This window comes from Macaca thibetana, chromosome 11 (genome assembly GCF_024542745.1).
Source record: "Macaca thibetana thibetana isolate TM-01 chromosome 11, ASM2454274v1, whole genome shotgun sequence".
Classification (NCBI taxonomy): Eukaryota; Metazoa; Chordata; class Mammalia; order Primates; family Cercopithecidae; genus Macaca; species Macaca thibetana.
Genome location: NC_065588.1, coordinates 16,231,244 through 16,257,238, shown reverse-complemented (window position 1 = coordinate 16,257,238; position 25,995 = coordinate 16,231,244). Strand labels below are relative to the sequence as shown.

General features: G+C 39.2%; 1 protein-coding gene across 2 annotated transcripts in view; it reads right to left on the bottom strand.

Annotated features, from left to right (window-relative positions):
* Positions 1-25,995, bottom strand: part of DERA (deoxyribose-phosphate aldolase) — a 145,583-nt gene that overhangs the window by 20,017 nt on the left and 99,571 nt on the right. For both annotated transcript variants that reach the window (XR_007717835.1, XM_050749484.1), the window contains exon 7: positions 2,221-2,333. Coding sequence is in view for 1 of the 2 variants with exons in the window: in XM_050749484.1 (XP_050605441.1) it covers positions 2,221-2,333 (113 nt within the window). In the remaining variant the exon portion in view is untranslated. The remainder of the gene's footprint in view (positions 1-2,220; positions 2,334-25,995) is intronic.

Sequence of the window (25,995 nt, the reverse complement as noted above, 5' to 3'; positions counted from 1 at the left end):
TGATATTAGCATACATGTTAATCATAGGAGCATTTTTGTCAATTAGGCAGTGCTTCTTATAGATTTTCTATACAGTTCAGTTTGTGTCAGCCTGTCTGTTTCCAGAGAGGTTCTAACATAAGTTTATCCTTTTTTTTTTAAGAGAAAGAATATGGAAAACATAAATCTGCAATGAAATCAGTTATGAAATATTAAACCTCTGCTTCTCAGGAGTGATACTAATCATGGTCTGGAAGGTGGCCTATCTCATTTGAAAACACCCTTAAATCAACGACGTAGAAACTTTAGAGTCTAAGGGCCGCGCGAGCAACTTGTCAACAACCCGAAAGGCTGCACCTGATTTGCAAACACATACACAGAGCCTCTTTGTTTGAAATCAAATATGATTAAATGAATACAATTTGGCCTGTGCCTGTCTTTGTCTTAATAAAACTAGGATGGACTTATTTATTACCGAGGGAAAGAATCAATACAATCAAAAAGAAAGGACTGAAAGACAGCAAAGTGTCCCTCCCTCTGTACTCTGGCCTGGAACACCGAGCACTTAAAAATTTCATTGACATTCTTTGCTTGTTGTCTAAGAGCTCTCCTGAGAAGGGACGTACTCATTTTTCCATTCCAGCATTTAACACAGGTTAACATCGCAAATGGTTAACTACCCAATAAATGTTTCTTGAGAACAAAACTGGATTGGGTCCCCAGTGGCAAGTTTGAACCCTGGCAATGGAACTTAATGCAAACAGATGCCTGAGGACTACGCCAGACCCAAAACCATCAGGGATAGGGGCCTAGGCATCTATAAGTATGAAAAGTTTCACATGTGGTTTGATGTTCTTTGGCTAAGAATGAGAATCACAATCACATGAGTGGTGGTAGTTTCAACTGAGGACCAAAGATAGATTTATAATTTTTACAGCTTATTTAAACAAAAAGTCTTTTAACTTATTTGGATAATTGCAGAAAGTCTACCAGGTAGAGGTTATTCGAGTTGGGTCAGCTTTCTCATGTAGATCACAATGATATTTATCCTATTCATAATTAAGATGTGAAGTTATTCTAAGTGTGAAAATTCTGGAAGGAGTTTATTTCCTCTCATAAACTAGTGTGTTAAAAAAAAAATCACCTATTCCAAAATAAACTGAAGCTACACTTACATATAAAGTCATCACATCCAATGGACAAAGGATTAAAGGTCTTTTTGGGGTTTCTATTCGGCAGAAATCAAGAGACTAGATTTAAAAGATGCCTCTCAGGAAGGGAAAGTGTCATTAAACACACACACACACACACACACAACCTTTCTCTCCAATCATGTAAAAAAAAATCCTTTGAGATAATTTGCAGCTAAACAAGTAACTTGAGATGAAAAGGAAAATCCAAACTCATTCTTAAAAAAGCACCTCATACGCATTTTTCCTGTTAACTTCATATGTTTCAAAAAATATGTATTATTTTTCGAAAAGCTGACAAAAGCTAGTATACACCCTCCTCAGCTTAACAGTCTTCCAAAGAGCACATCCAACTGCCATAAAACGCAAAAATTGATATTTAATTCAAGAGCTATATAACGTCTAGCTACCTTTTCCCTGCTGTTTCACAGCATTTCATTATTTTGTTTAATAAGTTCATCTCCTCGAGAATTTTCTCTTCACCTCATATTATTAAAAGTAATAAGTTTTTCTGGACCGGGGGTTTCCCAACAGAAAAACCAATTTATGTGTGTCCTTCAATAATGACAGGAAAAGATTATTTCCCATTATATTGCATACTTTTCATATCGCCACCACAGCTTATCATTCAATAAATGTTACTCTGCAATTCTTTCCATTCCTCAAGGAAGTTTAATTTCTGCATTAACCTGTTTTCACTGGCCAACGCCTTGTGAGAAAGCCTCTGTGTTGCAGCAGAATTAGTTCGTTAAAGAACCCATTTAGGAATCTCTTGTCAGTGACAAAATTGTCTTCGGTTAACAAAAGGACATAAAGTGAGTTTACATCTTGATCACACGTACTCACTCCCACACTCACAACTCACTTTCTGTTAATCACAATTTTGCTCCATCAATGTGTTCTTTTATAATGAAAGGTAAATTAAACATTTATCTTAACAAAGGTAATTCATTCACAGCTTCTCCATATAAAGACAGTTATTGTGGCTGTAACTAGTATTATAAATAACATTATCTTTACTCTGAAGAAAGATTTGCTGGCAATAATATACCTTGTTTCCAGTTTTCCAGAAGAAATCTCTAATGGCCCGTAGCATTACTATAGCTACTGGGAAGGTGGCATTTACTGTTTCTTTTCCAGTAGAGGTCTTAATAAAATCTGATCCTAAAACAAAAATAAGAAAAACTCATGTTAATTAAAGATTTTTTTTTTTTACACTTTTGAGTCAGTGGGAGAAATGAGTTGTGTAAATTTTTTCCCGAAGAAATCCAATGGTTTTTTTTCATTAATTATTGGAAAAACTAGAACCAAAATCTCCCTTTAAAATAATTATGTTCATACTTTTTCCCCCTTACCATCACTATATTAGGCACCAAATATATTCTCAGTGACCTCTGATACTCTTGCCTCCGTATTTCCACAATGCCAATTAAAATCAAGTTGGTTCATTTAATACATAACTGAGATGAATAAAAACAATTTTATGCCCTATGCTTAATATTATACATCATAATATTTTACTACAAAACTGGAGTGCCTACTCATTTTCTCCTAATTTGCTCCTGCTTAATGAAAAGTACACAGTATACAGTTGTGACAGCTCAAGAAAAATCACCATTAGCTGATTTCTATTGCATTGTTCATTAATGAAAGAACTGTCTTCCGAGATTAGCATTTCCACAAAAGACACCATGCTATTTCATACCTTGCAAATATCTTAAACAACTTCCTTCCTTCGAATGTATCTTAAACCTATTAATGTAGTTTAACAGAATAATACAAGGAGACAAAGAAATGATCACAGTAGTTAAGATTCATTGAGTGCCATCCATTATGAATCTAGGTGCTTTACAAATATTAATTCAGTCAATACCTGTATGAGCTAAAAATAGAGATCATAGTAATACGATCTCTACTTTTAATGAGGAAATTGAGTCTCAGAAAAGTTAAGTAACTTACCTGAGATCACACAGTAAATGGAAAGGCAGGATTTTAACCAAAGTAATCTAGCCTAAACAATCCATCACAGTGTCTCCAATAAACTTACCTAGGTTCACACAGTCAGATAGTCAAACAAAGAATACATCTTTCACGTGTTACAAGGCCCTGAAATAGTCAGTGTGGAAGATGTATCAGCAGCATGGGCATTACCAGAGGCTGTTAAATATGCATACTCTCAGGCACTACACCAGGTCAACTAAATCAGAATCTAATAACCAACATTCCTAGGTGATTTGTGTGCAAATTCATGGCCCTAACCTATGGAATCCGTGGCACCATACCTAAAACAAGTCTCTAAGATCCTCCCAAAGTCCATTAATGAAATCAAAGATAAAAGTTGAAGTGGCCAAAAGGCCCAAAGAAACACACCTTTATTCAGCACACTGTATATAAGGCATACGGAAAAATAGAAAAACAGAAAATTCAAGACCTTGCCCTCAAAACCAATGTAGACACGGGTGGAGATGAAACGTGAACCCTGTGTAATCACCAGATGAGCTAGAAGTCACTAGATCTGGTTTCTAGCTCTGGCTCTCATAGTTACCTTTGAAATTCCATCCCCTTACAAATTCCTCATTTGTACGATACGTCTAAGAAATTCCTACTTGCTTCATAGGATTACACAAAGCATCAAAAGGGACAATCTATGCGAAAGCACTCTGAAAACTGTCAATTATTACACAAATAGAAATGAAGCAAGGACTTAGGTAGGACTGCAATCTATACAAATTCCATGGACACCAATGTATCAGAGCAGGTCACTGGACGCCTTCATTTCTTTGGGTCTGCAGGCTGCCTGGGAGAAATTGGAGACATGACTACCATGCATGCATTTGCTCAACAAATATTTACTGAGTACTACCACGTGCCATACTCTGCGCTAAAGATGCTGGGAATAGACCAACCAATGAACAAAAAGTTCCTGCCTTTGTGAGCAGGTGTTCTAGAAGAGAAAGACAAGAAAGAAACAAATGTCAAGTGGAGATAAGTTCTATGGAGAAATGTAATACAATGTAATGAGACAGGGAGTGGTGGAGTTGGTGACGGGCAGCTATATTTAAAGAGTTATCATAAGAGCATCCCTAACTAATGAAATCCAAATACAGACTGAATGAAGGAAATGTGGGGATGCAGCATTACAAGCAGGAAAACAAAGTGTAAAGGCCTTGAGCCAGGCATACACTAAGTTCATGAATAAATGCATGATGAACAGACTATAGAACTGATGCCTGATGCCTCCAACATCAGAAATAAGACAATCAGAAAGAAGAGATTAAAGCCAACACACAGATGTAAGAAGGTGAGGGAAACATCCCCAAAGAATCCATAATGATATTAAGATGTGTTTTTCTAATATGTGGCATCTTTTGATTCACTAGAAGGCTTTTGGGTATAATAATGGATATCACCTAAATTATGTTAAGCATATTGGAAGAGAAGATTAAGACAGAAGACCAAGGCTACTGGCTGGTCGTGGTGGCTCACAACTGTAATCCCAGCACTTTGCGGGGCCGAGGCTGACGGATCACAAGGTCAGAAGTTCAAGACCAGCCTGGCCAACACAGTGAAACCTCATCTCTACTAAAAACACACAAAAAATTAGCTGGGCATGGTGGCGGGTGCCTGTAGTCCCAGCTGCTTGGGAGGCTGAGGCAGGAGAATTGCTTGAACCCAGGAGGCAGAGGTTGCAGTGAGCCGAGATTGCACTACTGCACTCCAGCCTGGGCAACAGAGTGAGACTCCGTCTAAAAAAATAATAAAAAAAAAAAAAAAAAAAAAAACCAAGGCTGCCTTTGGAGATCTAAAAACAAGGCATGATCTCTTGAAAACCACACCATCTGAAGTTAATCAAAAGAGCCAAACTCCTTCAGAAGGGCAGAGTAGAGACTCTCTGTCTAATATATTAAGGAGGGCAAAGCAGAAGATCTACTATGGCAGCAACAGTAACCCAGCAGTAGCTACAGTGGCCCACACATTATTTGCATGTCGATGCCCTTTTCTGGACGTTTAGGGGCAGGTGCTGCATCTTTCTTATATTATTCTGTATCCTCAGAACATGACACACAGGAGAAGCTCAATAAATAATTTCTAGATGGATGGAGACAGCTACCAAGAAAAAGAAAACTACAGTATTTTCCACCTTTAACTGACTAACGAAGAAGGGAAAATAATTTTGTGTTTCATTTCAGTCCCAGTAACAAAACTGGACTGTTGGCTCAGAACAAAATAGTTTATTTTTAAATAATCTTTTAGTTTTAGAACAAATTTCAATATACAGAAAAATTACAGCAATAATACAGTTTCCAAATACCCAACACCCAGTTTTCCCTATTATTGCTATCTTACATAATTACGGTACATTTTGTAACAATTAAGGAATCAATGCTGATATATTATTAACCAAAGTCCACACTTCATTTAGATTTCTTTAGCATGACTCAATAACCAATCCCATCTAGCATACTACATTTGTCATGTCTCCATAGATTCCTCTTGGCTGTGATAGTTTCTTAGCTTCTTCTTATTTTATTTTGATGATCTTGACAGTTCTGAAAGTACTGGTCAGCATTTTACATTCCGCAAAGTGTTTTGCAGAATGTCCCTCAATTGGGATTTGTTAAATGTTTTTCTCATCACTGGACTGAGGTTATGGGTTTGGGAAGACCACAGAGGGAAACTGCTATGTTCATCACATGATGTCAAGGGCACATACTAGCACCATGATTTACCACTGTTGGTGCTGACCATGAGCATTTGGCTGAGGTAGTGTTGGCTCGGTTTCTCCACTGTAAAGCTTATCATTTTTTCCCATTTTCATACTGTACTCTTTGAAAAGAAGTCATTATGGGTATCCCACACTTAAGGAGTGGGAAGTCATAATCCACCTCCTCGAGGGGGCTTGGCTACATAAATTACTTGGAATTTTTTTTTTCAGCAAAGGAGATATGGGGTTCTATTAAGGGCTTACACACAGAAGAGAAAGTCCAGTGTTGGTGGGCTGGACAACATAACCATATGGCCCAGTGGCACTGGGCAGCGCAGGAACACTACAACCACTTGCAAACAGCATGCAGTTTATATAGCATTTTCACTGAAGACCTTCCCCTAATGACCTCCACCTGGCAACCTTCACCATTTAACCCAAAACTTAGGGCCTCAATCCCATGTACAGCCTGTGTTTCACTTCCATGGTTCAGGCCAGGGGCTCAGATGTTCTTCATAAACAAGGAATAATTTCTGGGTTGGCCACTCCCAAACTCCCTAGCTTGGGACACACATTCAGATGTGTCTGCCATACAGGGTCATTCTAAGGGTATGCTTAAGTTATTGCTATCAGGTGCATTTACCCTTCAGAGATACAATTTAATCAATTATTATTAATCATATTTTTTCACTGGTGTTATTAACAGCTGATGCAAACTTTTGTTCTGACATAAAGATGGATAGAAATTTTATGCTTTATGCTGAGGTATGAGATTCCAGGGCAAGTTTTTTTTGATACTTTAAGTTCTAGGGTACATGTACAGAGTGTGCAGATTTGTTACATATGTATACATGTGCCATGTGGGTGTGCTACACCCATAAACTCGTCATTTACATTAGGTATTTCTCCTAATGTTATCCCTCCCCCCTCCCCCCACCCCCCACCCTACGACAGGTCCTGGTGTGTGATGTTCCCCACCCTGTGTCCAAGTGTTCTTATTGTTCAATTCCCACCAATGAGTGAGAATATGTAGTGTTTGGCTTTCTGTCCTTCCGATAGTTTGCTCAGAATAATGGTTTCCAGCTTCATCCACATCCCTACAAAGAACATGAACTCATCCTTTTTTATGGCTGCATAGTATTCCATGCTGTACATGTGCCACATTTTCTTAATTCAGTCTGTCATTGATGGACATTTGAGTTGGTTCCAAGTCTTTGCTATTGCGAATAGTGCCGCAATAAACATACGTGTGCATGTGTCTCCATAGCAGCATGATTTATAATCCTTTGAGTATATACCCAGTAGTGGGATGGCTAGGTTAAATGGTATTTCTAGTTCTAAATCCTTGAGGAATCGCCACACTGTCCTCCACAATGGTTGAACTAGTTTATAGTCCCACCAACAGTGTAAAACTGTTCCTATTTCTCCACATCCTCTCCAGCATCTGTTGTTTCCTGACTTTTTAATGATCACCATTCTAACTGGTATGTGATGGTATCTCCTTGTGGTTTCGGTTTGCATTTCTCTGATGACCAGTAATGATGAGCATTTTTTCATATGTCTGTTGGCTGCATAAATGTCTTCTTCTGAGAAGTGTCTGCCCACTTTTTGATGGGGTTGTTTAATTTTTTCTTGTACATTTGTTTAAGTTCTTTGCAGCCCTTTGTCAGATGAGTAAATTGCAAAAATTTTCTCCCATTCTGTAGGTTGCCTGTTCACTCTGATGGCAGTTTCTTTTGCTGTGCAGAAGCTCTTTAGTTTAATTAGATCCCATTTGTCAATTTTGGCTTTTGTTGCCATTGCTTTTGGTGCTTTAGTCATAAAGTCCTTGCCCATGCCTATGTCCTGAATGGAATTGCCTAGGTTTTCTTCAGGGTTTTTATGGTTTTAGGTCTAACATTTAAGTTTTTAATCCATCTTGAATTAATTTTTGTATAAAGTGTAAGGAAGGGATCCAGTTTCAGCTTTCTATATATGGCTAGCCAGTTTTCCCATCAACATTTAATAAACCGGGAATCCTTTCTCCATTGCTTGTTTTTGTCAGGTTTGTTGAAGATCAGATCGTTGTAGATGTGTGGTATTATTTCTGAGGGCTCTGTTCGGTTCCATTGGTCTATATCTCTGTTTTGGTAGCAGTACCATGCTGTTTTGGTTACTGTAGCCTTGTAGTATAGTTTGAAGTCAGGTAGCATGATGCCTCCAGCTTTGTTCTTTGGCTTAGGATTGCCTTGGCAATGCAGGCTCTTTTTTGGTTCCATGTGAACTTTAAAGTAGTTTTTTCCAACTCTGTGAAGAAAGTCATTGGTAGCTTCATGGGGATGGCATTGGATCTATAAATTACCTTGGGCAGTATGGCCATTTTCACAATATTGATTGTCCTCTTTTTTTGGGTCCTATACATCCCTTGTAAGTTGGATTCTTAGGTATTTTATTCTCTGAAACAACTGTGAATGGGAGTTCACTCATGATTTGGATCTCTGTTTGTCTGTTATTGGTGTATAACAATGCTTGTGATTTTTGCACATTGATTTTGTATCCTGAGACTTTGCTGAAGTTGCTTATCAGCTTAAGGACATTTGGGGCTGAGACGATGGGGTTTTCTAAATATACAATCATGTCAACTGCAAACAGGGACAATTTGACTTCTTCTTTTCCTAATTGAATACCAGTTATTTCTTTCTCCTGCCTGACGCCCTGGCCAGAGTGTCCAACACTATGTTGAATAGGAGTGGTGAGAGAGGGCATCCCTGTCTTGTGCCAGTTTTCAAAGGGAATGCTTCCAGTTTTTGCCCATTCAGTATGATATTGGTGTTGGTTTGTCATAAATAGCTCTTATTGCTTCAAGATATGTCCCATCAATACCTAATTTATTGAGAATTTTTAGCACGAAGGGCTGTTGAATTTTGTCAAAGGCCTTTTCTGCATCTATTGAGGTAATCATGTGGTTTTTGTCTTGGGTTCTGTTTATATGCTGGATTATGTTTATTGATTTGTGTATGTTGAACCAGCCTTGCATCCCAGGGATGAAGCCCACTTGATCATGGTGGATAAGCTTTTTGAAGTGCTGCCAGATTCAGTTTGCCAGTATTTTACTGAGGATTTTTGCATTAATGTTCGTCAGGGATATTGGTCTAAAATTATCTTTTTTGTTGTTGTTGTGTCTCTGCCAGGCTTTGGTATCAGGATGATGTTGGCCTCATAAAATGAGTTAGGGAGGATTCGCTCTTTTTCTATTGATTGGAATAGTTTTAGAAGGAATGGTACCAACTCCTCCTCGTACCTCTGGTAGAATTCGGCTGTGAATCCGTCTAGTCCTGGACATTTTTTGGTTGGTAGGCTATTAATTATTGCCTCAATTTCACAGGCTGTTATTGGTCTATTCAGGGATTCAACGTTCTCTGGGCTTAGTCTTGGGAAGGTGTATGTGTCCAGGAATTTACCCATTTCTTCTAGATTTTCTACTTTATTTGCATAGAGGTGTTTACAAAATTCTCTGATGGTAGTTTGTATTTCTGTGTGATCGGTGGTGATATCCCCTTTATCGTTTTTTATTGTGTCTATTTGAGTCTTCTCTCTTTTCTTCATTAGTCTTGCTAGCGGTCTATCAATTTTGTTGATCTTTTCAAAACACCAGCTCCTGGATTCACAGATTTTTTGAAGGGTTTTTATGTGTCTCTATCTTCTTCAGCTCTGCTCTGATCTTAGTTATTTCTTGCCTTTTGCTAGCTTTTGAATATGTGTGCTCTTGCTTCTCTGGTTCTTTTAATTTCTGTTAAATTAAAAGAACTTTTAATTTTAATGTCGATTTTAGTTCTTTCCTGCTTTCTCTTGTGGGCATTTAGTGCTATAAATTTCCTTCTACACATTGCTTTAAATGTGTCCCAGAGATTCTGGTACGTTGTGTCTTTGTTCTCATTGGTTTCAAAGAACATGTTTATTTCTGCCTTCATTTCATTATGTATCCAGTAGTCATTCAGGAGCAAGTTTTCAGTTTCCATGTAGTTGTGCGCTTATGAGTGAGTTTCTTAATGCTGAGTTCTAATTTGATTGCACTGTGGTCTGGCAGAGAGTTTGTTATAGTTTCTGCTCTTTTACATTTGCTGAGGAGTGCTTTACTTCCAACTATGTGGTCAATTTTGGAATAAGTGCGATGTGGTGCTGAGAAAAATGTATATTCTGTTGATTTGGGGTGGAGAGTTCTGTAGATGTCTATTAGGTCTGCTTGGTGCAGAGCTGAGTTCAATTCCTGGATATCCTTGTTAACCTTCTGTCTCATTGATCTGTCTAATGTTGACACTGGGGTGTTAAAGACTCCCATTGTTATTGCATGGGAGTCTAAGTCTCTTTGTAGGTCTCTAAGGACTTGCTTTATGAATCTGGGTGCTCCTGTATTGGGTGCATATATATTTAGGATAGTTAGCTCTTCTTGTTGAATTGATCCCTTTATTATTATGTAATGGCCTTCTTTGTCTCTTTTGTTCTTTGTTTGTTTAAAGTCTGTTTTATCAGAGACTAGGATTGCAAGCCCTGCTTATTTTTTTTCCCCCCATTTGCCTGGGAGATCTTCCTCCATCCCTTTATTTTAAGCCTATGTTTGTCTCTGCACATGAGATGGGTCTCCTGAATACAGCACACTGATGGGTCTTGATTCTTTATCCAATTTGCCAGTCTGTGTCTTTTAATTGGAGTATTTAGCCCATTTACATTTAAGGTTAATATTGTTATGTGTGAATTTGATACTGTCATTATGATGTCAGCTGGTTATTTTCCTCATTAGTTGGTACAGTTTCTTCCTAGCATTGATGGTATTTACTATTTGGCATGTTTTTGCAGTGGCTCGTACCAGTTGTTCCTTTCCATGTTTAGTGCTTCCTTCAGAAACTCTTGTAAGGCAGGTCTGGTGGTGACAAAATCTCTCAGCATTTGCTTGTCTGTAAACGATTTTATTTCTCCTTCACTTATGAACCTTAGTTTGGCTGGATATGAAATTCTGGGTTGAAAATTCTTTACTTTAAGAATGTTGACTATTGGCCCCCACTCTCTTCTGGCTTGTAGAATTTCTACTGAGACATCCGCTGTTAGTCTGATGGGCTTCCCTTTGTGGGTAACCCGACCTTTCTCTCTGGCTGCCCTTAACATTTTTCCTTCATTTCAACTTTGGTGAATCTGACAATTATGTGTCTTGGAGTTGCTCTTCTTGAGCAACTTTGTGGCGTTCTCTGTATTTCCTGAATTTGAATGTTGGCCTGCCTTACTAGGTTGGGGAAGTTCTGGATAATATCCTGAAGTGTGTTTTCCAACTTGGTTCCATTCTTCCCATCACTTTCAGGTACACCAATCAGACGTAGATTTGGTCTTTTCACGTAGTCCTATATTTCTTGAAGATTTTGTTCGTTTCTTTTTACTCTTCCTTCTCTAAACTTCTCTTCTCACTTCATTTCATTCCTTTGATTTTCAATCACTGATACACTTTCTTCCACTTGATTGAATCGGCTACTGAAGCTTGTGCATGTGTCACACAGTTCTCGTGCCATGGCTTTCAGCTCCATCAGGTCATTTAAGTTCTTCTCTATGGTGTTTATTCTAGTTAGCCATTCATCTGATCTTTTTTCAAGGTTTTTAGTTTCTTCGCTCTGGGTTCAAACATCCTCCTTTAGGTCGAAGAAGTTTGCCATTACTGATCTTCTGAGGCCTACTTGTCAACTCGTCAAAGTCATTCTCCATCCAGCTGTTCTGTTGCTGGCGAGGAGCTGCATTGCTTTGGAGGAGAAGAGGTGCTCTGATTTTTGGAATTTTCAGCTTTTTCTGCTGTGTTTTCTCCCCATCTTTGTGGTTTTTATCTACCTTTGGTCTTTGATGATGGTGACCTAGAGATAGGGTCTTGGTGTGGATGTCCTTTATGTTTGTTAGTTTTCCTTCTAACAGTCAGGACCCTCAGCTGCAGGTCTGTTGGAGTTTGCTGGAGACCCTGTATGCCTGGGTGTCACCAGCAGAGGCTGCAGAACAGCAAATATTGCAAAACAGCAAATGTTGCTGCCTGATCCTTCTTCTGGAAGCTTCGTCTCAGAAGTGCACCCGGCTGTATGAGGTGTCAGTCGGCCCCTATGGGAGGTGTCTCCCAGTTAGGCTACTCGAGGATCAGGGACCCACTTGAGAAGGCAGTCTGTCCGTTCTCAGATTTCAAACTCCATGCTGGGAGAACCACTATTCTCTTCAAAGCTGTCAGACAGGGATGTTTAAGTCTGCAGAAGTTTCTGCTGCCTTTTGTTCAGCTATGCCTTGCCCCCAGAGGTAGAGTCTACAGAGGCAGGCAGGCCTCCCTGAGCTGCAGTGGGCTCCACCCAGTTTGAGCTTCCTGGCCGCTTTGTTTACCTACTCAAGCCTCAGCAATGGTGGATGCCCCCCACCCCAGCCTTGCTGCTGCCTTGCAGTTCGATCTTGGACTGCTGTGCTAGCAGTGAGCAAGGCTCCATAGGCGTGGGACTCTCCGAGCCAGGCATGGGATATAACATCCTGGTGTGCCGTTTGCTAAGACTGTTAGAAAAGCATAGTATTATGGTGGGAGTGTCCTGATTTTCCAGGTACCATCTGTCATGGCTTCCCTTGGCTAGGAAAGGGAATTCTCTGACCCTTTGCGCTTCCCGGGTGAGGTGATGCCCCTTCCCGCTTCAGCTCACACTCCATGGGCTGCACCCACTGTCTGACAAGTCCCAGTGAGATGAACCCAGTACCTCACTTGGAAACACAGAAATCACCCATCTTCTGCGTCGCTCACACTGGGAGCTGTAGACTGGAGCTGTTCCTATTCAGCCATCTTGGAACCTGCAGCCTGGAATTTTTTATATGGGAAGATTTGTGTCTTCTCCACTTTAAAATTTACAATAATTTACTTAATATCAGTATAGACTTGAAGATATTTATTGTACACTTGGGTTATAATCCCACACTACTTTATTTACTTTACTGTACACACAGTTCCAGCTTTGGCCACTGGGAGCTCTTTCAGTTGCTTCCTGTATCCCTTTGCATCATGTGGATTTTTCTGTCTTTTAAGCACTTACTTTCTGAGACTACAAGATGCTCAGGGCTTATCTTGTGTGGTTTCTGCACCAGTCCTGGTATAAGTCATTTCTCCAATGAGCCCTGGCTCCTTTTACTGCAGAATAGTATTGGAAACTACTATATGGGTGCTAGTTGTGCTCATTGCTGCTCTAGTGTTCTTGCTTTTAGCTCTCTCAGTTGACTGCACAGGGAAATATATGTGCATATTAACCCATTTATATACACATATCTGTAAATATGTGGAATCCATGGATACCGGGTGCTTTTGCAAATAGTTTTCTAAATTTCAAATTCCAACTGTATATTGCTGGTAGACAGGAAGGCAATGGAATTTTGCATATTAACCTTGTATTGTGTCACCTTGGAAAACTCATTCAGCAATTTCAGGAGTTTGTTGATTTGGGGGGATTTTCTACAATCATATTGTTTGTAAACAAAGACAGTTTTATATCTTTCTTCTCATACCCGTTTCTTATGGTTGTTGTAAGAAGTGATCACAAACTTGGTGGCTCAAAACAAGAGAAATGCATTCTCTCACCATTCTGGAGGCCTGAAGTCCAAAATAAAAGTGCCAGCAGAGCCATACTCTCTGTGGAGACTCTAGGGAGAATCTGTCCCCGCCTCTTCTAATGGCTTTCACCATTTTTCAGCTGCATCACTCCAATTTCTGCTTTTGTCTTCATATAGCCTTTTGTTTATAAGTCTAACCTCCCTCTGTGTCTTTCTTTTTACACTTGTCATGATGCCATCTAGGGACCATATGGATAATCCAGAATGATCATTTCACCACAAGACCTTTAAATCAATCACACCTGCAATAGCTCTTTTTTCCAAAGAAGGTAACATTCACAGGTTTCAGTGATTAGGATGTCAACCTATCTTCAGGACTCATGATTAGCCTACCAAACTTCCTGATCTGTACACATCTTATTTCCTTTTCTTGTCTAGCTAGGACTTCCAGTACAATGTTGAACAGCAGTGGTAAGAGAGAATATCCGTGCCTTGTCCTTAGAAGGATCTTAGCAGGAAAGCATGAAGTTTCTTAATATCAAGTATGTTGGCTGAGGTTTGTTTGCAGATGTTCTTTATTAAGTTGAAGATATTTCCCTCTATTTCTAGTTTGCTGAGTCTTTCTTATAAATGGGTGTTGGAATTTGTCAGATGCCTTTTCAGTATCAATTGATCATATGAGTTTTCTTCTTTGGCTTACTGATACGGATTATATTATGTTGAGAACCAGACTTGCATACTTGGAATAAATCCCACTTGGTTGTGGCATATAATTATTTTTATACATTGTTGGACTCATTTTGCTAATATTTTGTTAAGGATTTTTGTATCTATGTTCATTAAAGATGTTCATCTATAGGTTTTCTTTCTGGCAATATCTTTATCTGGTTTTGGAGTAATGGTCTCACAGAATGAGTAATGGTCTCACTCATTCTTTCTATTTCTATTTCTCCTTTCTATTTCTCTTCTATTTTCTGGAAGAGATTGTGGAAGACTGGTATTATATCTTCTTTAAATGTTCGGCAGAATTCACCAATGAAGCCATCTAGAGCTGGTGCTTTCTTTTGGAAGGTTATAAATAGTTTTTAGTAATCTGTTAAATTTTTAAATAATTTTTATCATATAATTAAAATATTTTATATATTTACATAAATGTGTAAATATATGTATAATTTATGTAAAAGTCACATTCATTACTTTATAAAAGAAATTAAATTTAATTTAAATAATTTCTTTAATAAAGACCTATTCAGACTATCTATTTTTCCTTGTGAGTTTTGGTTGTTTACGTCTTTTGAGGATTGATCCATTTCACCTAAGTTATCAAATTTGTGAAAATGAAGCTGTTCATACACTCCTTTATTATCCTTTTAATATTCATGGGAAGAGGAGATGACCCTTCTTTCATTTCCGATATGGGTAATTTATGTCTTTTCTCTTTTAATCTTGATTAGCCTAGCTAGCTGTTTACCAATCTTATGGCAAAAAACAAAAAACAAACCAAAAAAAAAAAGTAGCTTTTAGGATATTAAAAAAGAAAAAAATTTCTCTGTTGTTTTTGTTTTCAATTTCATCATTTCTGTTCTCCTTTCTATTTCTCCTGTTTGCTTTAGGCTTAAATTGCTCTTCTTTTTCTACCCTCCTAAGATGAAAGCTTGCATACTGACTTTAGATTATTCTTTTCTAATATATGCATCTAATGCCATACATTTCTTTCTAAGCACTGCTTTTGGAACATCCTACAAATTTTGGTGGTGTATTTTTATTTTCATTTGGGTCAAAGTATTTTAAAATTTCTCTTGAGACTTATTTGACCCATATGTTATTTAGGAGTGTGTTGTTTAATTTCCAAACATTTGGGGATCTTTCAGCTAACTCTCTGCTATTGATTTCTAGTTTAGTTCCATTGTGGTCTGATAACATACTTTGTGTGGTTTTCAGACTTTTAAATCTGTTAAGGTGTGTTTTATGGACCAGAATGTGGTCTATCTTGGTTAATGTTCCATGTGAACTTGAATATGTATTCTGCTGTTGTTGGATGAAGTTTTCTATAAATGTTAATTTGATCATATTGAGTGACAGTGCTGTTCAGGTCAACTGTATCTTTGCTGTTATTCTGCCTGCTTCGGCTATCAGTGACTAAAAGAGGAGTTTTGAAGTTTCCAGCTACAATAGTAGATTTGTTTATTTCTTTTTTGCAGTTCTATCAAATTTTTGCCCCATATTTGGATGCTCTATTGTTAGATGCATATTTAGGATTGTTACGTCTTCTTGGAGAAATGACCCCCTCATCATTATAAAATATCCTACCTTGTGACCTCAGGTCTTTGATGGGTCTGAGAAAAGTCACTAATTTTCAGTTAATTCTGCTTTTTCTTGCTCTAAGGACAGGAGTGACAACTTCCAAGCTCTTTATATGTTAAAGCTGAAACTGGAAGTCCTTAAGTATCAAGCCAAGCCTTTATTGTCTAGAGATTAGGTGTGGGTGGAAATAAGAATATATCTGGTACTTAAGCTGTTCTGAACATATGCTGTGTTAGTCCATTCTTGCATTGCTATAAAGGAATACCTGAGAGGCTGGGTAATTTATAAAGAAAAGAACTTTAATTGGCTCACAGTTCTTCAGGCTGTACAAGAAGTGTGGTATCAGGACTGGCTCCTGGTAAGGGCCCTTGGGAAGCCTACGATCATGGCAGAAGACAAAGAGGGAGCACACATGTCACATGGCAAGAGCAGGAGCAAGAGAGAGAGATCGTTCTTTTTAAACAACTAGATCTTGTGAGAAGTCATTCATCACCAAGGGGATGGTGCTAAGACATTCATGAGGGATCTACTACCATGATCCAAACACCTTCCGTCAGGCCCTGCCTCCAATATTGGGGATTACATTTTAACAAGAGATTGGGAAGGGACAAACATCCAAACTGTATCATTCTGCATCTGGCCTCTCAAGTCTCATGTCCTTCCCACATTGCAAAACACAATAATACCCTGTCAATAGTTCTGCAAAGTCTTAACTTGTTCCAGTCTTAGCTCAAAAATGCCAAAGTCTAAAGCCCAAAGTCTTATCTGGAGATGAGTTCCTTCCACCTATGAGCCTGTGAGATCAAAACCAAGTTATTTACTTCCAAGATACAACAGTGGCACAGGCGCTGGGTAAACATTACTATTCCCAAAGGGAGAAATCAGCCAAAAAAGAGAGGGAGGGTCTACAGGCCCCATGCAAGCCCCAACCCAGCAGGGCAGTCATTAAATCTTAAAGCTCCAAAATAATCTCCTTTGACTCCATGTCCTGCATCCAGGGCACACTGGTGAAAGGGGTGGGCTCCTAAGGCCTTAGAAAGCTCTGCCCTGTGGCTTTTCCATGTGCTGGTTGCAAGCTGCTGGTGGCTCTACCATTCTGGGTTTGGAGAGTGGCAGCCCCCTTCCCACAATTCCACTAAGACAGTGCTGCAGTGGAGACTCTGTGTGTGGGCTCCCACCCTACATTTCCCTTCAGCACTGCCTTAGTAGAGAATTCCTGCCTGGGTACCCAGTCTTTCTGACACATCCTCTGAAATCTGCATGGAAGCTGCCAGACCCCCTTCACTCTTGCACTCCATGCACCTCCCGGCTTAACATCACATGGAAGCCAGCAAGGCTTACAGCTTGTACCCTCCACAGCAGCAGCCTGAGCTGTATCAGTTGTCCTTTCAGTTGAGGCTGGAGCTAGAGCTTCCAGGATTCTGATGGCAGCATCCTGAGGCTGTGCAAGGCAGTGGAGCTCTGGGCCTGTCCCCTAAAACCATTCTTTCCTCCTAGGCCTCTGGGCCTGTGATGGCAGGGGCTGCTTTGAAGACCTCTGAAATGCCTTCAAGGCTTTTCCCCACTGTCTTATATATGAGCACTTGGCTCCCTTTTAGTCAAGCTAATCTCTCTAGCAAGTGGTTGCTCCATAGCTTGAATTCCTTCTCTACCACAGGGAAAGGCTGCAAATTTTCCCAACTTTTATACTCTGCTTCCCCTTTAAATATAAGGTTTCACAGTAAGTCATTCCTTTGCTCCTGCATGTGACTGTAGGCTGTTAGAAGTATCCAGGCCACATCATGAATGCCTTGCTGCTTAGAAATTTCTTCCTCCAGATACCCTAGTTCATCACCCTTAAAGTCAAATTTCCACAGATCCCTAGGGCATGAACATAATGCAGCCAAGTTCTTCACTAGGACATAACAGGGGTGACCTTCATTCCAGTTCCCAATAACTTCTTCATTTCCATCTGAGACCTCCTCAGCCTTGACTTCACTGTCCATATTTCTGCCAGCATTTTGTCACACCATTTAACCAGTCTCTGATAAGTTTCAAACTTATCTTCCTGTCTTTTTCTGAGCCCTCCAAACTCTTCCAACCTCTCCATTACCCAGCAAAATATCTGAGGCTGAGTGATATGGTTTAAGTCTGTGTCCCTGCCCAAATCTCATGTCAAATTGTAACCCCCCAAAGCTGCTTCCACATTTTCAGCTATCTTTATAGCAACACACCACTCCTGGTACCCGTTTTCTGTGTTAGTCCATTCTTGCATTGCTACAAAGGAATATCTGAGGCTGAGTGATATGGTTTAAGTCTGTGTCCCTGCCCAAATCTCATGTCAAATTGTAACCCCCCAATGTTCAGGTGTCTCTGGTAGGAAGAGATTGGATCATGGGGCTAGATTTCCCCTTTGGTGCTATTCTCGTGATAGTGAGTTACTGTGAGATCTGGTTGTTTAAAAGTGTATAGCACCTCCCCCACTCTCTCTTCTTCCTGCTCTAGTCATTTAAGACATGCCTGCTTCCCCTTCCACCATGACTAAAAGTTTCCTGAGGCCTCCCCAGCCATGCTTCCTCTACAGCCTGTGGACTAATACACTGGGTAATTTATAAAGAAAAGAGGTTTAATTGGCTCACAATTCTACAGACTGTACAGGAAGTGTGGTGCTGGGATCTGCTCCTAGTGAGGGTCCTAGGAAGCTTACAATCGCAGCAGAAAGCAAAGAGAGTAGGCATGTCAGATGGTGAGAGTGGGAGTGAGATGGAGGGAGGTGTCACACTCTTTTAAAAAAACAGATCTCATGTGAACTCAGAGCAAGAACTCACTCATCACCAAAATGGATGGTGCTAAAGCCATTCATGAAGGATCCACCCCCATGATCCAATCCCCTCCCACGAGGCCCCACCTCTAACATTGGGAATCACATTTCAACATGTGAGTTGGACGGGACAAAAATCCAAACTATATCATATGCCCAGTAAGTATTATGATCAATAAGAATTACAAAGGATCAGAGAAATAACTTTAGCTAGAATAATACGGGAAGGCTTCATGGAACAGAAGGAATGTGGTACAGGGCTTGAAGGAGAGACAAAATTTAAAGATGAGAGGGCACACGTGGAAGACCACCACCATAAGAAGAAACACCAAAAGCAAAGAAAGTTTAAGGCATACCGAACAAGAATGAATGAATACATCTAAGAAGTCTGTGTTGGAGGTGAGGTGGGAGGATGGGCATATACATAGACATATGAATGTACATTTTAGAAGATGTGACTGTAAATATCTCTTAGGAAAATATTATAGACAGCTTTGAACCTACAGACATTGGGCTCTGTCCTTTAGGTAACGTGAGGTCTGACACTAGCTTTAAGATGCTAAATTTAGTGTCTGTATTGGATGTGTTGAGAAAGGACAATTGAGAGCCAGAGACCACAAGACACTAAAAATAGTTCAGGCATGCAGACACTGGCTATTTTTTAAGAGAGGAATAAGATCTAGCTTTAATTACACAAAATATTTTAGAAAGTACATTAGTACTTTACTACTGTCAAAAGAAAAATGGATTATCCAATGGGACTAAGTAGGACACACTTTTGTTTTACTTCTCATTTTAATATTGCTTCCTTTGCCCTTCTGCTAAAACAAAATTACTTTAGAGAAATAAATGCTACATTTTGAATTACCAACACCACACAGCACTACAGACTCTCTTCAGAGCTCACGTAAATCTAACATTAGCCAAGCTTACCTCTGCTCAGCTTGGGGATAAAAACCTTATGAGAAAATATCTCAAATTACAATAGCTATCCCTATAAATGTTCTTTCATCAGTGCCCATAATTTCATCTAAATGACTAAACTAAGAGATGAAAGGACTGAAAAAGTCAAAAGAAACACATTAAGTAGACTAATATTCAACTGTGATTAGTTGAAATTAAAATTAATAATAAATTTATACTATCATATTAAATCATATTTTTTATTTTCCTAATTTGAAATCTTTAGCACAATACTATTTTTGTGGTCTAAGGCAACTCAAAGCTTTTCTAAGGCCTGTAATTACAAGTCTCCATGGTACAGTTTCATTAAAAACTTTCATTAAACAACAGCTGCCCTTGTATATGGTCTTCTAATCAATTTGGTCAAACAGAATGACTTCTAATCAGCTGTTGATAAAAATAGAAGATGAAATTTTAATTCTAATAGATTAACCACAAACTCAAGACAGTCTTCAAAATCCATCTAGCTCTATTCTCCAGTGGATTTAATGACTATTCAGCAACTCATTACTAAATAGAACAAGATGAACATTTTCCAGTTCATTAAAGAAATGTACTATGTATTTTTGCATTGTCCTCATGATTCGTTACAGGGAGTCTTAATTACAAGATAATGGATAATGGTTATTAAATGCAGACTGCGGTAATGAAGCTCTATTCATTTGCGAACCTCAGAGACTGTAAAGAGAGGAAAATAAAATTACTAGCTTCAAAAGATTAACGGATCAAATTATTATTCAATTTTGAAAATCTCATTCAGACTTCATAGAAACAAGAAGAGATTAAAAACTAGTATTAAGACCAAAGTAGTACATTTAAAAAAATAATATCTTAAGGCTATTACCGTATAATAAGCTTCAGATGTGATTATTAGAAAAACATATAGCTAACAATGGGAAAACACACATTTTTATTTCTTGAACAAATCTTATTTATGATATAGGAAGTTACTAGTAAGATCTTTAAAAGAGTCCATGGTGAACAGGGAAGATATATGCTACTATGCTACAAAAGAACAGCACAGTGGAAGGTATTATTAACATTTTATACTTTACTAATGAAAAATAGGATTTTAAATCAACTGCTGCTTGAGAAAGCTTGTCATTAAGTGGAATTCATGCCAACCCTATAATAAGAGCTTCTGGGTACATTATTCATTAGCACCATGTTTTCTATCGCTCTCTAAGAAATTACCGATTAAAGTTAGAGAGTTTCGAATGGTAATTCTGACACAATTTTTACTTGCAATCTGCGATGGGACACTTTAAAAAAAAATAAACAGGGTATACCAAGATATGAGCCCTCAAATTAAAAGAGTCTTCAATGTTGTATTCTTTTGTTCAACATAGGTTTGGAAATAATTTGAGGCAATATAATAAAGATGCAGTGTTATGGCTGAAGCACTGGCCAGAATAAATATGGAAGCAGAAAGCCCCTCTGGAGGTACCAATGTGATGCTAATACTAAATCTGGAGACTATGATTCCACAAAGACATGCTTACATGATCCAAGGATAATTAGCTACCCATGTGAGAAAGGGGGCAAAGAGAAAGAGAGAAAGAAAAGCATAAGAAGAAAACTGAAAAATTCAAACACCTGCTCTTTCCAGTGCTTTCTTCCAATCTGAATAGTGAGCTATAGAGTCATTCTCTGTCCATCCAGTCCATCACGTTAGCAATGCAATAGAACACGATAATTAAGCAATGACACTTGTTCAAGCATAATGGCGGTCAGAAAGAAATCACAATTTTAGGGTTGGAAAATATCTCCAATGCCCCAAGGGAAAGACTATCTTATGATAACCACATTTCTTCCGGTTGCCTTCCCCTCAATAAAAATAAAGTTGCAACTTTTAAAATAATGGAAAACAGTATGATTTAAGTGGAATGCAAAGTGGGGACTCTGATTGTATAATCCTTGGTGACTGACGAGGAGAAGATTCTGCATAATTATGCAAACCCTTCAAAATATGTGGTAGACTCACCTGATCGAAACAAGAGTCCTTGAGTTATGGCCAATAAGTCAGATGTTACCTTTCACTTTTAAAACTTAGGGTGTTCAAAATGAACCTCAGAACTGTAGTAATGCTGGAAATGAGTTACTAATCAAAGTACATAATTTCTATTTTAGAGTGGGTTTCAGCTGATTAATCTTTTTTTTTTTTTTTTTTTTTTTTTTTGAGACAGGGTCTCACTCTGTCACTCAGGCTGGAGTGCAGTGGTGCAATCATGGTTCACTGCAGCCTTGACCTCCTGGGTTCAAGAGGTCCTCTTGCCTCAGCCCTCCAAGTAGCCGGGACTACAGGTGTACATCACCAGGCCAGCTAATTTTTTTGTATTTTTTGTAGAGATGGGGTTTCACCATGTTGTCCAGTCTGGTTTCCAACTCCTGAGCTCAAGCAATCTGCCCACCTCGGCGTCTCAAAATGCTAGAATTACAGGCATGAGCCACTACACCCAACTTGTAAACACTTGAATTAAATAATCCCTTTATTTTTTTCAAATGTGTTAAAACCCCAAACCTTACAGTTGTTTGAAAGATTAAACAAGACCACTTCTCTAACTTTTCATATTGTATTAGTTCTCCTGAGGATGTTTTTAAATATCTACATAGAGAACAATTCAAATATGGGTTCTCCAAAATATTGCTGCCCTTCTCCCCTTCCCCTCCCATTTTCTGAGTATGGCTGTCAAGGAAGGAGAGTTATGTTAAGGGAGCCCTAGAAGATTTATAATTAAAACAAAGGGCTCTGGTTTGGGGCAATATAATAAAGATCCAGTGTTATGGTTGAAGCACTCGCCAGAGTAAATATGGATGCACAAAGCTGCTTTGGAGATACCAATGTGATACTAATACTAAATCTGGAGACTATGATTCCACAAAGACATGCTTACATGATCCAAGGATAATTGGTTACCCATGTGAGAAAAGGGGCAAAGAGATGGCTGCATAACTTTGTGAGAATGCTAAAAACGCTTGAAGGGGGTTCACCATAACCACTTTAAAGGGTAAACTTTATTGTACATAAACTATATCTCAATTTAACAAAAGGAACAAAGCAAGTGAGTTCATGAGGGAGAAATGAGGAAAAAAGAAAAACTGCCTAGTAAAAGTAACTAAAAGGAAAAGTATCATTAGCTGACAAATGACAAAACATGTATCAATTTGTACCTTTACTCTTTTCCCTGAACTTATATTTTAAAGCTGCTCCCAGTCTTCTCTGGACATGGTTTCCCATTAGCTGCCAAATATGACATCCATAATACAGGCCTCCTCCGTAATCAACAAGATGTACCCCGTCATTGGTTAAATAGATACAGTTATCTATTGATGATACTTCCCTCCATAGATAAGGTTGACCAAATTGTATTAGTCCGTTTTCACAAACTGCCCAAGACTGGGTAATTTATAAAGGAAAGAGTTTTAATTGACTCACAGTTCAGCATGGCTGGGGAGGCCTCTGGAAACTTACAATCATGACAGAGAATGAAAGGGAAGCTAGGCACCTTCTTCACAAAGGCACAAGGAGAAGTGCCAAGAGAAGGGGTAACGAGCAACTTATAAAACTATCAGATCTCATGAGAACTTCCTGTCACAAGAACAGCATAGGGAAAACCACACCCATTATGCAATTACCTCCAGCTGGTCTCTTCCTTGACATGTGGGAATTATGGGGATTACAATTCAAGATGAGATTTGGGTGGGGATACAAAGCCTAACCATATCATTCTGCCCCTGGCCCTTCCCAAGTCTCATGTCCCTCTCACATTTTAAAACCAATCATGCCTTCTCAACAGTCCCCCAAATTCTTAATTCATTCCAGCTTTAACCCAAAAGCCTAAGTTCAAAGTCTCATCTGAGACAAGGCAAGTCTCACCCACCTATAAGCTGGTAAAACCAAAAGCAAGTTAGTTACTTCCTAGAAACAACTGAGATACAAGCATTGTAAATACAATTGTTCTAAATGGGAGAAATGGGCCAAAATGAAGTGGCTACAGGCCCCATGCAAGTCTGAAATCCAGGAGGGCAGTCAAATCTTAAAGCTACAAAATGATCTCCTTTGACTCCATCTCTCATATCAAGGTCACGCTGATGCAGAGGTGGGTTCCTATGGTATTTGGCAGCTCTGCCCCTGTGGCTTTGCAGGGTACAGTACCCCTCCTGGCTGCTTTCAAGGGCTGGCATTGAGTGTCTATGGCTTTTCCAAGCCCATGCTGAAAGCTGTTGGTGGATATATCATTCTTGGGTCTGGAGGACGGTCTCCCACTTCTCACAGCTCCACTAGGCAGTGCCCTAGTGGGGACTCTGTATGGGGACTCCAACCCCACATTTCCCTTCCACATTGCCCTAGCAGAGGTTCTCAATGAGGGCTACCCTCTGCAGTAAACTTCTGTCAGGACATCCAGGCGATTCCATACATCCTCTGAAACCGAGGCGGTGGTTTCCAAACCTCAATTCTTGACTTCTGTACACCTGCAGGACCAACACCATGTGGAAGCCACCAAGGCTTTGAGCTTGCACTCTCTGAAGCAATGGCCTGAGCTGTACATTGGCCTCTTTTAGCCATGGCTGGGACGCAGTGCACCAAGTCCTGAGACTATACAAAGCAGCAAGGCCCTAGGCCTGGCCCACAAAACCATTTTTTCCTTCTAGACCTTTGGCCTGTGATGGGAGGGACTGCCATGAAGATCTCTGACATGCCCTGGAGACATTTTCCCCACTGCCTTGGTGATTAACATTTGGCTCCTTGTTACTTATGCAAATTTCTGCAACTGGCTTGAATTTCTCCTCAGAAAGTGAGTTTTTTCTATCACATTGACAGGCTGCAAATTTTCCAAACTTTTATGTTCTGCTTCCCTTTTAAACGTAAGTTCCAATTCCAAATCATCTCCTTGTGAAGGCATACATCTGAATGCTTTTAAGAGCACCCAAGTCACCTCTTGAACACTTTTCTACTTAGAAATTTATCCTGCCAAATACCCTAAATCACCTCTCTCAAGTTCAAAGTTCCACAGATCTCTAGGGCAGGGGCAAAATGCCACCAGTCTCTTTGCCAAAGCACACCAAGAGTGACCTTTGCTCCAGTTCCCTACAAGTTCCTCACCTCCACCTGAGACCACTTCAGCCTGGACTTCTTTGTCCATATCACTATCAGCATTCTGGTCAAAACCATTCAACAAGTCTCTAGGAAGTTCCAAACTTTCCCACATCTTCCTGTCTTCTTCTGAGCCCTCCAAACTGTTCCAACCTCTTCATGTTACCCAGTTCCAAAGTTGCTTCCACATTTTCAGGTATCCTTATAGCAGTGTCCCGCTACCTCGGTACCAATTTACTGTATTAGTTCACGTTCATAATGCTATAAAGAACTGCCTGAGACTAGGTCATTTAGCCTAGGAAAGAAGGAAAGAAGTTTAACTGACTCACAGTTCAGCATGGCTGGGGAGGCCTCAGGAAACTTACAATCATGGCAGAAGGTGAAGGGGAAGCGAGGCACCTTCTTCACAAGGCGGCAGGAAGAAGTACCGAGCGAAGGGAGGGAGAGCCCCTTATAAAACCATCAGATCTCATGAGAACTTACTCATTACTGTGAGAACAACATGGGGGAAACTGTCCTCATGATTCAATTACCTCCACCTGGTCTCACCTTTGACATGTGGGGATTATGGGGATTACAATTCAAGATGACATTTGGGCAGGGACACAAAGCCTAACCATATCACAAATGAACAGCATTTGCAATCACACATTAAACTAAGCATTACTACGGAAGAAAAATACTTCAACACATTCGTAATTGTGGTGCTTTAAAATGATTTTTAAAGATTGGTATCAACGTTGGGAATTTCACACTGGCCAAAGAGAGAATTCTGGTTAAAGGACCTTTTAGGACCAGCTCAATGATGCCAACTGGGAGTCACTGACTCTACTGATTTGTTTAGGGCTGCACTTCATGGTCCAATATGATAGTTACACACCATATGTATCTGCTGAGCACCTGAAATGTGGCTAGTTTAAACTGAAGTGTGCTATGAGTATAAAACACATATGGGGATTTGAGGACCTGACACAAAAAAATACAATGTAATAAATCTCAATAACTTTTATATTGACTACACATTAAAATGATACACTGCAGACTTATTAGATTAAATAAAATATATTATAATTACTGTTTCACCTGTTTCTCTTCACTTAATTAATGTGGCTATTAAAAAATTTTAAATTAAATATCTCTGTTCAACAGAATTGTTCCAGGGCTTCAATGAGACACCAATACATGTAATCACTCTGTAGGTTAACGATTTGACACCATTTTACACCAATATCTTTTAAATGTCGGCCTAAAATTTATTGAGAAAAAAGGCTTAATTCTGCCTAGATGTAGAATAGAATAAGAAGATCCCTCACGACAGCACTTGACTCTTATCTCTTTTCTAAAGAACTCAGCTCTGCTCCTAAATTTGAATACTTCACCCAGCAAA